The sequence below is a fragment of the Haliotis rufescens genome, unplaced genomic scaffold (genome assembly GCF_023055435.1).
Source record: "Haliotis rufescens isolate VD_foot unplaced genomic scaffold, xgHalRufe1.0.p SCAF_15, whole genome shotgun sequence".
Classification (NCBI taxonomy): domain Eukaryota; kingdom Metazoa; phylum Mollusca; class Gastropoda; order Lepetellida; family Haliotidae; genus Haliotis; species Haliotis rufescens.
In genome coordinates this window covers 1,334,788-1,350,002 of record NW_025963835.1, presented here as the reverse complement: position 1 = coordinate 1,350,002, position 15,215 = coordinate 1,334,788, and the positions used below count along the sequence as shown (strand labels likewise).

Here is a 15,215-nt window from a genome sequence, read left to right as displayed (position 1 = left end):
TTGTTTCATTTTCTACCACGTCTAGTACGTGTATTCATATTTAACTATCCATTTGTCATTACAATGTGAGAAGTTGCTCTTCCCGTCCGCTGAACAAATTCAAGCTTACCAGTAGGTTGCCGTTTCAATCCACTAACAAAAGTCAAGGACACAGTGTTGCTGTTCCAGCGCATGTTCGTCCAACGTTCTGAACAGTAAACCAAACATGTTTAGCACACGCTCATCCACCGCCCTACACTGTAAACCAAACCCATTAACCACATATTAATATACCGTCCTGCACTGTAACTAAACGCATTAAGCCGTATTCATCCACTGTCCATCACAGTAAACCAAACGCACTAAGCACACGTTAATCCTCCGCGCTACGCTGTAAACCAAACGCATTAAGCACATGTTAATCCTCCGCGCTACACTGTAAACCAAACGCATTAAGCACACATTAATCCTCCGCGCTACACTGTAAACCAAACGCATTAAGCACACGTTAATCCTCCGCGCTACACTGTAAACCAAACACATTAAGCACGCGTTAATCCTCAACGCTACACTGTAAACCAAACGCATTAAGCACACGTTATTCCTCCGCGCTACACTGTAAACCAAACGCATTAAGCCCGCGTTAATCCTCCGCGCTACAAGGTAAACTGAACACATTAAGCACATGTTTATCCTCCGACCTACATTGTAAGGGTTGCATATTAAGCACATGTTCATACACCGTCCTACACCATAAGCCATACACATTTAGCATATGTTCCTCCAACGTTCTTCTATTTGAGCCAAGCACACGAGTGATGTTGAAGTCCAATGCATTTAGTATTCTTGTTTACAGTGTTCATGGTTACCCTGTGGTTAAGACGCTGACATGTCATACCGCCGACTGCCAACATAGGTACGTACCTTCATACAGCTCCCACAGTGATATTGTTGAAAAAATTCTGAAAGGGACGTAATATCATATTCCCTCACACACTAGTCTAGATTTCGTGTCCTAGTTGACATGATCAGGTTGATTACCCTGGAGGGAATTCAAATCCCACAGTATTACCACAGGGGCAAATCGGGGCAAACAGGGGAACCTGTGACTAAAGGTTACAACGTTTTTTGAACAAATCACGGCGTATGTTGGTAATGTCCTGGGGCTGTAAAATAGTTCCTCAGTTCAGCTCAAGTTCACTCATGCAGCTCATGATTCAACTTCCCAATATACAGGTTGGGGACAGTATTGCTCAACAAGGAAGTCATGCACGAAATCTGACCATTGATTCAACCTTCAGTTTGAGAAACCAAGCGAATAATATCTGCAAAAATGCATTCCATCAGAAAAGGAATATCGGACAAATTAGTAAGTAGTTTCATGGATGTGGACAAAGATGTGTGTCAAATGCTAAGAACATTCATTTGTCAGTTAACTGTTTAGCTATTGCAACATTCGCCTGCATGACATTCAGGTAAATCATCTGGACAAGCCAAAGCGTGTGCAAAATACAGTTGCCAGGCTCATCACACGATGTCGAAGGCGTGACCGCATAGCACCAGCCCTCAAAGAACTGCGTTGCCTTGTGAGGCAGAGTACCTGTTCAGGGTCTTGGTATTTGGCTACAAATGCCTCTCTACGGTCTGGCTACAATGTACCTACAAGAACTTTCAAGCTTTTACCAACCTGAACAGACATTACGATCTGCATGCCAAGAACAGGTGGTGGTGCCACCAGCCCGGTCAACAACGCCTGGAAACAGAAGCTTCAGCCAATCTGGTGCTGCGCTATGGCATGAGCTTCCAGTGGATGTCAGGAGATCCGAGGATGTCAGCAGCTTCCGGTCAACATTCAAGACCATCTTCGTAAAAAGAGCTCATGACTAAGCGCTGTTGAGGAGGAAGTATCTGGATAAGATGCACTATATAAATCGATAATTTATTAAAATGTCAACACAATTAAACGGATGAAACTTGCGAAAACGTGTGCGAAACTTGCAACTACACCTACCACACAATAAATTGTAAGAAATGTTTAGGACAATACAATAGGTACCAAGGGCTCGTTTGTTCGTTTTTATCACGCTTAATTGTCTGACGATCACAATCTTGCCGTATTTCCCGCTCCATGGCACGCGATGGTGCGAGCTGAAGACGAAAATGTAATACTATCAAGGACTCCATGCATGCAATATAGTTAAGCGTAAAGATAACATGTGGACTTACATCCTGTGCTTACTATTCATCAATGACCGTGCACATGAACGCGAAAGTTTTAGAGAACTTGGAGCTCGGCGCAAGCAAGCTATAGCAGCGACCGCCTGAGGATGGGAGGCTCACAGACAGTAACGCCCAACAGCACATGCTGCTCTTCGGTTCCATGTTAGGGAATAATCTGGTCTCAAACATTGCTGTTTTGTGTTTTGTAATTTGTATTATCATGTTTATGTCAGATGAGGAGAAACAATCCTAACCCCAAATTCTCCGGCTCAAGTTCGTTCTGCGAAATAGAAAAGCTGCATAGCATGTCAAAATTAAATATTGTTTTCCTTCAGGAAATCTGCTAAAGTACTTCAGCATTTCATGATATAATAAAAATTTAATTTATTAAAATTTCTTCCAGGTTGTCTATTTTTGGTTGCATTTCCAGCTTAAGCAAAAACGACGGTGTTGTGATCGAAGTATGAACGAAGGAATGTAGCGAAAGTAGTCTCGTAAAGGTCAGGGTTCACAATTAACCAATCAAATGCCTAGAATAACTGAAATGCGATACGCGCACATTGTGCAAAAATCAGAAATATGTGCACCGGTACGTTATACGCCTGGAGTAATAATTATAGGATGTGACACGAGCTTCAATGTAATGTACGTTTATGTCGCGACTGAAATAATCTTCAGTCTGACCTCGGTAAAGCTCGAGCAAACTGAAAATTATTTCCCTCGGGACACAAACTTAAATTGAAGTTGGTGTAATATCCGGTAAGTACGTGTACTCTTGTATTCAGGTCCACTAACGGTAATGTGAAACCTCGTGCTGCGCGTTCCAGATGTGATGAAGAGCAATCACAGCTGTAGACATTGAAAACACAGAACGCATAACTGATTCGAATGTAATATTCGATTCCTAATTGAGGACAGACAAAAAATGTTGTTTTTGCACTCTCAAAAATAGCTTTTTGGTAACTTTTGCTTGTACATTTCCTAACCAATTTTTCATTATTCATATCAATTATTGTCTCTATACATGAAAACTGTTATGGAACGTAAAAAGTAATATATTCAAGAGAAACATTTAAAAAAGACTATTTTTTAATAATATTAAAGAACAAAATAATTGTTTCCTGGACATGGATCTCCTGAAACAAAACAAAAATCAAAAACTTCTCCGATGATTGTCATTACTGCCCTTGTGTGTACATAACAGGCTTCTCCACTCCAGTATAACTACATCTGATATCCACTCTACTATACTGTATAAATATTGCCTCCTACCTGTATATATACTTGTCAACCACACACTGTATATCAACTTGCTTGACAACGGTGGTAGAACCTACACCGAAACGTCTCTCATAATTGTAATAAAGAAGTTGTTCATCCATAAATTCTTATCCTTACTTAAAAATCAAATTTATAAGCTTCTCAGAAAATAAAGTTTGCATTGAAATAATGAGTAGGGTTATACGCAGTGTTCGCAATATTCCAGAAATACGGCGGGGGACATCAGAAATGGGATTCACAATGTGGGAAATGGAACCCGGGCCTCCGGAGTGATGAGCGAACGCATTAACTACTAGGCTACCCCACCACCCCCAGATGTATATATTGAAACTTATACGGAGACCGATATAATATCCCAGCCCCCTTTCTTGTACTGTAGTGCTTTATTGTACTTTGCGTAACCCGAGTGCATTCGTGTTCAACTCGAACTTCACTCTCTCGATATTTCGATATCTTTATAAGACTATTATCTTTTGTTTTGCAAGGATCTTTTTAACTTTATGGTCACTCGTGAAGATCGTAGTTAGAATCGGTCTTCAGCAACCCATGCTTATCGCAAAAGGCAAATACTGGGACTGGGTGGTAAGGTTCGGTGACTTGATATGTGTCGTAGTTAACCAGTTGCTTAGAAGGATGTTCATGATGTCAATCACTGGATTGTCTAGTCTCGATATTTACAGACCGTCGCTATATAGCTGAAATATTGCAGAGTGTGGCGTAAAACGACAAACACTACTATAGTGTGATATAGGTCTCCGTTTGTCTCGTATGACGGATAACTCGACTCATATTGGAATCACCATCCATTTCAAAGGACTTGCTGTACTCAAATATTTGTCCTTTGTCTAGTTACGTCGCAAAGGAACTGTTTGATGTATGTGTGTCAGCTGATGAAATGTACATGAAGGTGACAACCAATCTGTCTGAAATTTACAGTCATTGATCACTTCGCCGACGAAAAGTCAAAACACAATACCGGAATTATTGATTTTTCTATGAGGAGCTGAATATACCTCATATCCGTTAGACACCTCGATACAACACCTGAAATACGAAACAGGCAAATCAATGTCAAAATGTCATTTCGCTGTGTTGATTACGTGTGAAAGTCGGTACGGTGTGTTACATTTCAGTCGCGTGTATTTCAAGAGTCTTTTCACATGGAGACACTATCCCGATACATTGGGCTACTGTTCAATTATGGTAAAGGGCATTCAAACCGATGATATGGCAAGTCTACGGGTCAGAACAGGTCATCGAATAACGGAGGCAACAAAGAAGAGAATTATTAATGAAAGTTAAGGGAACACACGAATTTATTCAGAAATAATATGTAAAGAAATGACGTTCTTGAATTCAATCTTCATCGTAAAGTCGACATCTGGTAAGCATCGAAGCAGGCACATCATCTGGGCATACTGGATATCAAACGCTAGATTGTACCCAGTGGTATCCTTTGCCATTCTTCTTGTTAGGGAGAGCGGAAGGTCCGGGGTTCGATCCTCGGCCGCGTCTTACCAAAAGACGTTAAAAGATGGTACGTGTTGTTACCCTGTCTGGCGCTCGGCATTAAGGGGCTAAAACAAGGACTGGTGGGCTCGGAGTCAGTATATTGTGTCTGAATGGGGTATTCATGTTAAACTGCGGCATGGTATCTCAGTGGGATGGCTCTATAAATCGGCATCAGTCCGGACTAGTACAAGCAGCCACACACACACACACACACACACACACACACACACACACACACTGTTGTGGACGCTGGGAACGCTGAGATCGGCTGCGAACCCTTCGGCCCATAATCCCCCAAAGGTGTTTAATCGGTGAAATGAGTAGTCGAATGCAACACGAGCTCTGCGAAGACGCATGTCGACATCTCGAACCCAAAATGCCCAGGGCAAATGGGACGGCCACTGGACGTAAACCTTGTTCCACATAATGTTGACTGTGTCTTGTTCCCTTGCATTATCTTCAGATCCGTTCTGTTATCGTATGTGATGCCAGCCCAGACTATGACGCTGCCACTATCGTAGCTATCGAGCCCTCGGAATGCTGCTTTTACCTGATCCATGCTGTCTACAAATACGTTATCTACCATCAGAAAAGCATAAACAGAAGCTCGAGTCACCGGAAAGCATGGTGAATCTCCAATGCTTATGTTGACGACCTCCAAACTGTTGTACCCATTGTCAGAGGCGCCTGTGTGCCACAGTCAGGCTCATTCCTCTGAAAGGACGTCTTGACAACCCTCAGTTGTCTACCTGTTCGTATGGTTATGTCGAAAGTCGGATACCGTTGACAGCTCTGAAGTTGTCCCTAGTTCTGTTGCAGAAATATATCTGTTCTTTAACGCAATGGTGCGTATATATCCATCCAGCCTGGAAGTAGTTTTTCTGCGCCTTCATCTACCTACACTCATCGTTACCCCATCCGTTTGCAGATATTGTTCCATCAGTTGGGAAATCACACTTTTAGATCTACCAAAGTGTCTGGCAACTACATTCTGTGATTAGGCAGCCTCAATCATGCCGATTGCGCGCAAGTTTTAATTTTCATGTACACTTTTGGAGGTATTATCCATTGCTGTACCCAATCAGAGAAGTATGTGGTTGTGGCGTTTATTGGCACATGCTAGTAACCAGGATGTGTTACCATGGACCATGTTTTAAATGTGAAATGTGCAAAGTTTGAGCGCGTTTGCTGTCCGCATTCAGTAACTGTGTCTCGTTCATCAAAGGTGGTCATTCTATTTTTATAGCTGAAATGACACGGTCCCATAAATACTGTTCCTCTTATACAGTAACAATCATAAACAATATTGTTATATCTTATGTGTGTGTGTGCGTGTGCGTGCGTGCGTGCGTGCGTGCGTGCGTGCGTGTGTGTATGTGTTTGTACAGACGTATTCGTGTGTGTGCTGCTTTGTTTGTTTGTTTGCTGTTCACTACAGAAGCCAACACGATTCAAGCTTTATCACGGCGGCCTGTCAGTAATGAAATAGTGTCAAAACAAATCCCTGATCGAATAATTATGAAAGCGACAAAAACACCTTTCCATAAACACAATAAGTCTCTGCTGAAAGTTGAGTACGTTGTACGATTCCGACTATATCATGAGCTCGGGCATATTGTTTTTACACACCATCAAATACTTTTCGCCCAAAGGTGGGCGTATCCTGCCCCACTGGTGGCATTCGTCACAAACACTTGCAAAGGCACGTCAAGTGTTGATCTGACCAAATACAGGGATATTGCTATGGTACAAGTCAAAATAGGGAATTACATCGGACACTGTTTCGTCATTTGGAAAAGTCCCTACATATGTCTACCACATGACTTATATGACGGCGTGTCAGTTTAATGTGGGAGGAACGCCCAAAGTGATGCAGGTCTCAGACGTTTACCACGGTTATGGTGCTGACAAACCTAGAAACATAATCGGGACAAACTGGGATTCGAAGACACAATCATAGGTCTCTGATGTGCCAAAGACGCAAAAGCATCTCCGCACAGCGCATTGCGGCGCCTCATCCGTGCCCCCGTCGGGCTTCGATGACATCATCTGAGTCGCAGAGCATGACTACCCAATCAGGAAAGTAACATACAACCCTCAGAAATGTCTTATAATTCAAAACACGTGTGAAACCCAACCATCTATGAGCTCACACCAGGCCCAGCCACCTGTGAGACAATACCAGGACACGCTATCTGTGTGGTGAGAACATGACCCGCCATCTGTAATATGATAGGCCCTGACACCACTGTGAAATAACAGACACTACCATCTGTAAGATCACCAGACCCCACCTTCTGAGAGACGACAACAAGGCCCACCATCTGTGAGACGACACCACGACCCACGATCTCTGAGACGACACCAGGCCCCGTCATCTGTGACACGACACCACGACCCACGGTCTGTGAGACGAAACCAGGCGCCGCCATCACTAAGACACCAGGCCCCGTCATCTGTGACACGACACCACAACCCACGGTCTGTGAGACGACACCAGGCGCCGCCATCACTAAGACACCAGGCCCCGTCATCTGTGACACGACACCACAACCAACGGTCTGTGAGACGACACCAGGCGCCGCCATCAATAAGACTCCAGGCCCCGTCATTTGTGACACGACACCACGACCCACGGTCTGTGAGACGACACCAGGCGCCGCCATCACTAAGACACCAGGCCCCGTCATCTGTGACACGACACCACGATCCACGGTCTGTGAGACGACACCAGGCCCCGTCATCTGTGAGACGACACCACGACCCACGATCTCTGAGACGACACCAGGCGCCGCCATCACCAAGACACCAGGCCCAGTCATTTGTGACACGACACCACGACCCACGGTCTGTGAGACGACACCAGGCGCCGCCATCACTAAGACACCAGGCCCCGTCATCTGTGAGACGACACCACGACCCACGATCTGTGAGACGACACCAGGCGCCGCCATCACAAAGACACCAGGCCCCGTCATCTGTGAGACGACACCACGACCCACGATCTGTGAGACGACACCAGGCGCCGCCATCACAAAGACACCAGGCCCCGTCATCTGTGAGACGACACCACGACCCACGATCTGTGAGACGACACCAGGCGACGCCATCAATAAGACACCAGGCCCCGTCATCTGTGAGACGACACCACAACCCACGATCTGTGAGACGACACCAGGCGCCGCCATCACAAAGACACCAGGCCCCGTCATCTGTGAGACGACACCACAACCCACGATCTGTGAGACGACACCAGGCGACGCCATCACTAAGACACCAGGCCCCGTCATCTGTGTGATGACACTACGACCCACGATCTGTGAGACGATACCAAGCGCCGTCGTCACTAAGACATCAGTCAACACCATCTGTTATACGACATCAGGACCCACGATCTGCGAGATGACACCAAGCGCCGTCGTCACTAAGACACCAGTCAACACCATCTGTTATACGACATCAGGCCCCACGATCTGTGAGATGACATTAGGCGCCGACATCTGTGATTCGACATTAGGCCCTTTTTTAAGATTCAATTTGAGAATTGGTATGGTGAACAAGGGAGATAATTCTCTGGATATACATTCATTGTATTAAAGAAGTTGAAGTCATTCATTGTAATAAAGAAGTTGAAGTCATTCATTGTAATAAAGAAGTTGAAGTCATCCACTGTAATAAAGAAGTTGAAGTCATTCACTGTAATAAAGAAGTTGAAGTCATTCATTGTAATAAAGAAGGTGAAGTCATCCACTGTAATAAAGAAGTTGAAGTCATTCGCTGTAATAAAGAAGTTGAAGTCATTCATTGTAATAAAGAAGTTGAAGTCATTCATTGTAATAAAGAAGGTGAAGTCATCCACTGTAATAAAGAAGTTGAAGTCATTCACTGTAATAAAGAAGTTGAAGTCATTCATTGTAATAAAGAAGTTGAAGTCATCCACTGTAATAAAGAAGTTGAAGTCATTCACTGTAATAAAGAAGTTGTATATCCATAGCCCCGTCATCTGTGAAATGGTACTAAGCACCGCCTTCTGTGAGACACCAGACATTTGCGAGCTGGAAGACAACACCACATCGTCAATTAGATATGACTAGGTTCTGTGGTGTATTACATATACCACAGATCATGAGCATGGACACATTGAGCTGAGTTCAGAGTGGACCAACCAGTAGCGAAACTGATGAAAGGGAAGTAACTCAAACACACTTATCGATAGCATTCCTGCCTTTCTTAACGTGCGCTTCACACGATATTACAGTCATGCTTAAAACATTTTCAGCGCTCTGTCAATACCCTGCATAATTCACAGCTGTGAAAACATACATATATCTACTGCATACTCGAGAAATAACTACTAACCAGTAGATGTATATAATACTTTAATGGTGATTAGTGAGGCAGTGTCTCCTTGACAAGACGACCGACCCTCTGTACTGTGAAACCCCGTTATTCAGGACGTTAGAGCTTCCACTGAGGTCGTCCAGAGTAACAAATATTTTTATTAACGAATCATGGGTCACCTTGCATCAATGTAAGCGTCCTGTAGGTGGGGTTCCAGACGAACGAAGTTTCACTGTATATATACACAGACAGACAGCCGAGGGACAGACATGCCGCTTCAAACGCAACATCCGTTATGCTTGGATTAGGGATCTGTCGACCTTAAAATTCGAAAATTTACAAATAAACATCAGAATGACAATGGTTGTCATTAAACCGTCGACGGTTACGATAAAATGTCATGACAGGTCAGATATAGGTTTTCTAGATTCACAATATTTGGAGAAATACATTCTCACCTACTGATCCAAATCAAACTTTAAGATGATTAAAACATCATGTACAATGCATTTATTATTTTATTCTCATCAACGTACCGAATAAATATTTCACTATCAAAATCCGTAAACCAATAATATAGAATGCGTTAACAAATGTGGAAACGACAATTCCCACAGACATAAGGTTATCATGTCACAAGTGTTAAATTATTGCGTTAGTTGTGAAGGAAAGTAGAAGTACCAACTGAGTGTTATGTCCTTTCCTTGTATCTTTTGTAGAAACCGACGTCAAATTATAAGCATCTTTGATTAATTGATACAAGTACAATGCATGGAGATAATTATTCGAGTCTTGAAAAGGCTAAGTGTTTCCGAAATTTATTGAAAAAAAAATGACACGAACCAGTATGAGTTTAAGGTGTTGAATCACGAAATAACGCCACTCCTAAGGCGAGAGCTATTTAAAGTTCTCAGATTCCGAAGGCCCTAAAAATTAAAACAAAACAACTTTACAAAACAACTGGTCACTATAGGCTAAACTGCAAGGCAACTGTTTACCACAGGCTAAACTGCAAGGCAACTGGTCACTACATGCTAAACTGCAAGACAACTGGTCACAATAGGTGAAACTGCAAGTCAACTGGTCACACTAAGTTATACTGCAAGACAACTGGTCACTATAGGCTAAACTGCAAGACAACTGGTCACAATAAATTATCCTGCAAGACAACTGTTCACTTTTCAGGCTAAACTGCAAGACAGCTGGTCACAATAGGTTAAACTGCAAGTCAACTGGTCACAATAGGTTATACTGCAAGTCACTTGGTCACAATAGGTTATACTGCAAGACAACTGGTCACAATAAATTATACTGCAAGACAACTGTTCACTTTTCAGGCTAAACTACAAGGCAACTGGTCACAATAGGTTAAACTGCAAGTCAACTGGTCACTATAGGTTGAACTGCAAGTCAACTGGTCACAATAGGCTAAACTACATGGCAACTGGTCACAAAAGGTTAGACTGCAAGACAACTGGTCACAATAGGTTGAACTGCAAGCCAACTGGTCACAATAGGTTGAACTGCAAGGCAACTGGTCACAATAGGTTGAACTGCAAGTCAACTGTCACAATAGGTTAAACTGAAAGACAACTGGTCACAATAGGTTGAACTGCAAGGCAACTGGTCACAATAGGTTGAACTGCAAGTCAACTGGTCACAATAGGTTAAACTGAAAGACAACTGGTCACAATAGGCCAAACTACATGGCAACTGGTCACAATGGGTTTAACTGCAAGGCAACTGGTCACAATCGGTTACACTGAAAGACAACCGGTCACCACAGGCTAAACTCAAGGCAACTGGTCACAATAGGCTAAACTGCAACACGAGTTTACTGTTTCATTGGCATTCTAGAAGTTGCTGCTGGTATATTGCTTGTAGCGACGTTTCAATGTAGAATGTTACACCGTTCCACAGCTTGATACTGGTATAAGAATCGAAACGTCGCTAAAGGCAAAGAACAGAAGTTGTCAATGTCTTTGTGCATAGTTAACACATAAAAAGAATTCTGATCTTTGTGTTTGCATCCTCACTGTTTTAAATCTTCAATGATAAATATGTTAACCTTGGTTATTATATTGGAACAAGTTGTTTCTATCTGATGCAATCTCATACATAGATACCATTCCATAAATATTATCAATTGTTATTATCAACATTTCCATACAGGAATATCATTACCATCATCAAAATGGAAAGATTATTTGTGTCCCTTCACCTCGCGAGCGTAAAACAATAATATCGTACATCTATTTTTATGCCTATTCCGAACACTGAACGCTTCTTGAATACAGGAACAGTTTTATCACAATCTTCCACAGACACAGTAACCTACAAAAACAAATTAAAAAACCCAAAACGACTTGAACATTGTATTGGTGCAACACGCTCCTTGTTACGGGAAACAACTTAAGTACTTCAGTTCTGCAAAACCGCGATAATAACTGCCTATTTATCGTTGACGCTCGACTCCGGTTCTGGAACTGTGTTTGTGGAAGGCCAATAAATCTTCGTAGATGCTTGTCGTTCTGCAATCTGCGTCGCAGTCTGTGTGCAGTCTGTGTATATGAATGTTGTGCCTACTCTCCGCCATTCATCATAAATGCTTTTGCCTAGCCGTGAAATGTCTGAATATCTTAGCAGCTGTGCTGATGTAATCTCTAATGGTTCTGTCAAGACTGATTAGGGCCGTCTCAGCTGAAGACTGACAGTTGGAAGACGTTACGCATAAAAATCAGTAACAAAGAATTGTGCAAATTCCTTACACACTAAGAGCTCACCCCAGACTGTGACCAACAAACCACCCCAACTCACTTACCACACACTGATCCCCCTCCCCCACACGCGCACGATCAGCACACGCACGCACAGAAGACACACACACGCGCACACTCTTCATCCTACATCAACCTTTCTTAATACATGTCGGCTGCTCTCTTAAAGATTGCACATATATACTTTCTACGGAAACCCATTGGGGCCATATCATTTTTTTTCTTTCAAAGTACAAATTTGACAATTCACGGTTCTATGTTGAAAATTCAAGATGGTATGTTGAAAATTCATGATGCCATGTTGAAGCTTCAAGACATTTCAACTAGTATCTTGAATTGTCACCGTAGGACCTTGCACTTTCAACATTATATCGAAAATTTCGACTGTCCATGAAAAAATGATATTGCCTCTGTAGTATCAAATGCAATACGTGCCCATGTCATATGTGTACGCGTTTAGTGACTATGCTTTGCTGATGGACGGATGTGAAGTTTCAGACTATTATGTTAAGGAGAAACTATGAGTAACTGTCGGTTCTCTTACTTAAAATACATCCCTACTTTTAGACTCTGACTCAACATTCCTATGTGGAAAATATTTGAACCTCTGCTTAGTCTGTATATATATATACTGTGTCAGCCGCCGTTTCGTGATGCATGTGGAATGTGTTTTCTGCTGCTGGAGCACGTGCACCAATGGATACACCGTGACAATATCTTGGGGCCCTAAACGAGTATTTTATCAATAGGTTGCACGTTTTGAGAATGTGGTGACGTTGATTAACTGAATATAGAGCAAGGTTTGTTTTTCCTAAATATAGTATTTCTCATCAAAGAGTTTTCAATTTACTTGAACAAGAATAATAGGTAACAATATTATGAATAGTATATTTGAGCCCTTTGGAGAATATACAAATCTTTGAAAATATTCTTATTTTTTCTCACATCATCTGTCATGTTTCGCTTGGGATTTTATCGAACAAAAATATATTATCTGCGAAATTTATGCTTCGTAATCCTTTTTTAACATTTGCCATTATGTGGCCCATATATAGTTTGGAACTTTGTGCGGACACAAAAGGGTATTTATAGGGACCTTTGGCCAAAAGATATGCATATTTTAAGAAATGAGGAAAACCTTTCTAAATTATGATCAAAATTAGCACAAACCGCATGTGCCCACACAAAAGGTATGTGTGATAAGGGTCCTTTTCGCAACAGTATATGCTTATTTTAAGTAATGAGGAAAATTATTATCAAAAGTTGCACAAAATGCATGTGCCGACACAACAGGTATGACAAGGGCCCTTTTTGCCCACAGATTATACATAGCGTAAGAAATGAGGAAAACCCCTTTTTAAATTATGATCAAAATAAACGCAAAATGCATAAGTAAGGCCAATATGTGTCAAAAGGCTTAGATGATGCTTTTCTCTGATAACTGAACATGAACAAATCTTGGACCGATTTCCTGAATACTGTTCACATAGCAAAGCTTATGGCGACTGGGAAAGGCTGAGTAACAATCCATTTACATAAGCATTACAAAATCATTTACCTTGGCACATTTCTGATAAATATATTTACCTGCACTAGAAATATAGGTGACCGCCTCGTCTGTTTCATATTCAGTGAGTGTGTGAGTGAGTTGGGTTTAAGGCCGCTTTTAACATTATTCCAGTTATATCACGGCGTGTCAGCTTAATGTGGGAGGAAAGCCCGAAGTGATGCAGGTCTAAGACGTTTACCACTTCGGTGAAACCCACGAGCACGGGTATGGTGCTGACAAACCTAGAAACATAATCGGGGCGAACCGGGATTCGAACCCACAATCATAGGTTTCTGGCGTGCCCAAGGGACGCAACTCTGCACAGCGAATCGCGGCGCCTTAGACGACTGGGACACCCGTTCCCCCTTCATATTAAGACCAATGCATAAAAATCCATAGTGACAAGACTGTAAGAGGGATGATTTTAACTTTCCAATGGTCAACTTTTCCCTTATGTCGAGCATTATTCCATCTGCTCCACCCTTTGGTGTCTACATTTCAAAGAGCGTAATAAGACAGCAGATGAAAAGTTGTTTGATCAAGGTTACAACATTCAATGGCTCTTGAAGGCTTTCAAAACGTTGTATGCTAGACATATGGAGGACATTACCAAATTTGACGCATCTGAGACAAAAATTATGTTTTTGTGACAGGTGATATAGTTTGGGCCGGATACGCTCACATTTAAATGAACATCTGGTAACATCACTATTTTAAACTGATTGATAAAGACGTGTTTTTATATAGTCGGACATGTGCAATTGACTATAATTATGGAAATAGTATTGTCGTTTTTATTTACTGTTACATATATTTAAAACAAACTAATCAACTTGAATCAAAAACTTCAAGTTTCACCTTAGGTTCGTCGTTTTTAACACATTTTAGCCATGCATGTGTTCAAATAAAAAGAAAGAAAACAACGCAATTTGAACATGTCTGATAATTTCCATACGAAGTGACATTTTCATTGGGCCTTAAAGGACCCTTTTTCTGCCTCGTAACTAGAAGCACACATCATGAGTGTTAATAAATGATGATGAATGGGCCACAAATACTTCATCTCAGACTGAAGAAATCGAGACACTGCACTGTTCATTGTTCACTACACTGTAACGTAACACTGCACTGTTCACTGTACTCTACACTGTAACGTGACACTGCACTGTTCATTGTTCACTACACTGTAACGTAACACTGCACTGTTCACTGTACTCTACACTGTAACGTAACACTGCACTGTTCATTGTTCACTACACTGTAACGTAACACTGCACTGTTCACTGTACTCTACACTGTAACGTGACACTGCACTGTTCACTGTACTCTACACTGTAACGTGACACTGCACTGTTCACTGTACTCTACACTGTAACGTGACACTGCACTGTTCACTATACACTACACTGTAACGTGACACTGCACTGTTCACTGTACACTACACTGTAACGTGACACTGCACTGTTCACTGTACACTACACTGTAACGTGACACTGCACTGTTCACTGTACACTACACTGTAACGTGACACTGCAGTAACACAAGCGACAATAATT

At 42.1% G+C, this 15,215-nt stretch overlaps 1 protein-coding gene across 1 annotated transcript; it reads left to right on the top strand.

The window, feature by feature from the left end:
• The first annotated feature begins 1,608 nt into the window (after positions 1 to 1,608).
• On the top strand, positions 1,609 to 9,164 carry LOC125379995 (mucin-2-like). Its single transcript, XM_048395949.1, has 3 exons — positions 1,609 to 1,845; positions 7,297 to 8,467; positions 9,115 to 9,164. Exons 1-3 carry the CDS (start codon positions 1,609 to 1,611, stop codon positions 9,162 to 9,164), a joined length of 1,458 nt encoding a protein of 485 aa, XP_048251906.1.
• The last annotated feature ends 6,051 nt before the right edge of the window (positions 9,165 to 15,215 follow it).

What these genes read in the sequence shown, in the direction of transcription:
- LOC125379995 (XM_048395949.1), top strand. Translation starts at nt 1,609, where the DNA reads ATGCCTCTCTACGGTCTGGCTACAATGTACCTACAAGAACTTTCAAGC. An exon ending in CAACATTCAAGACCATCTTC is followed by an intron (nt 1,846 to 7,296) that starts GTAAAAAGAGCT and finishes ACCTTCTGAGAG; the next exon opens with ACGACAACAAGGCCCACCAT. An exon ending in GACATCAGGCCCCACGATCT is followed by an intron (nt 8,468 to 9,114) that starts GTGAGATGACAT and finishes CATATACCACAG; the next exon opens with ATCATGAGCATGGACACATT.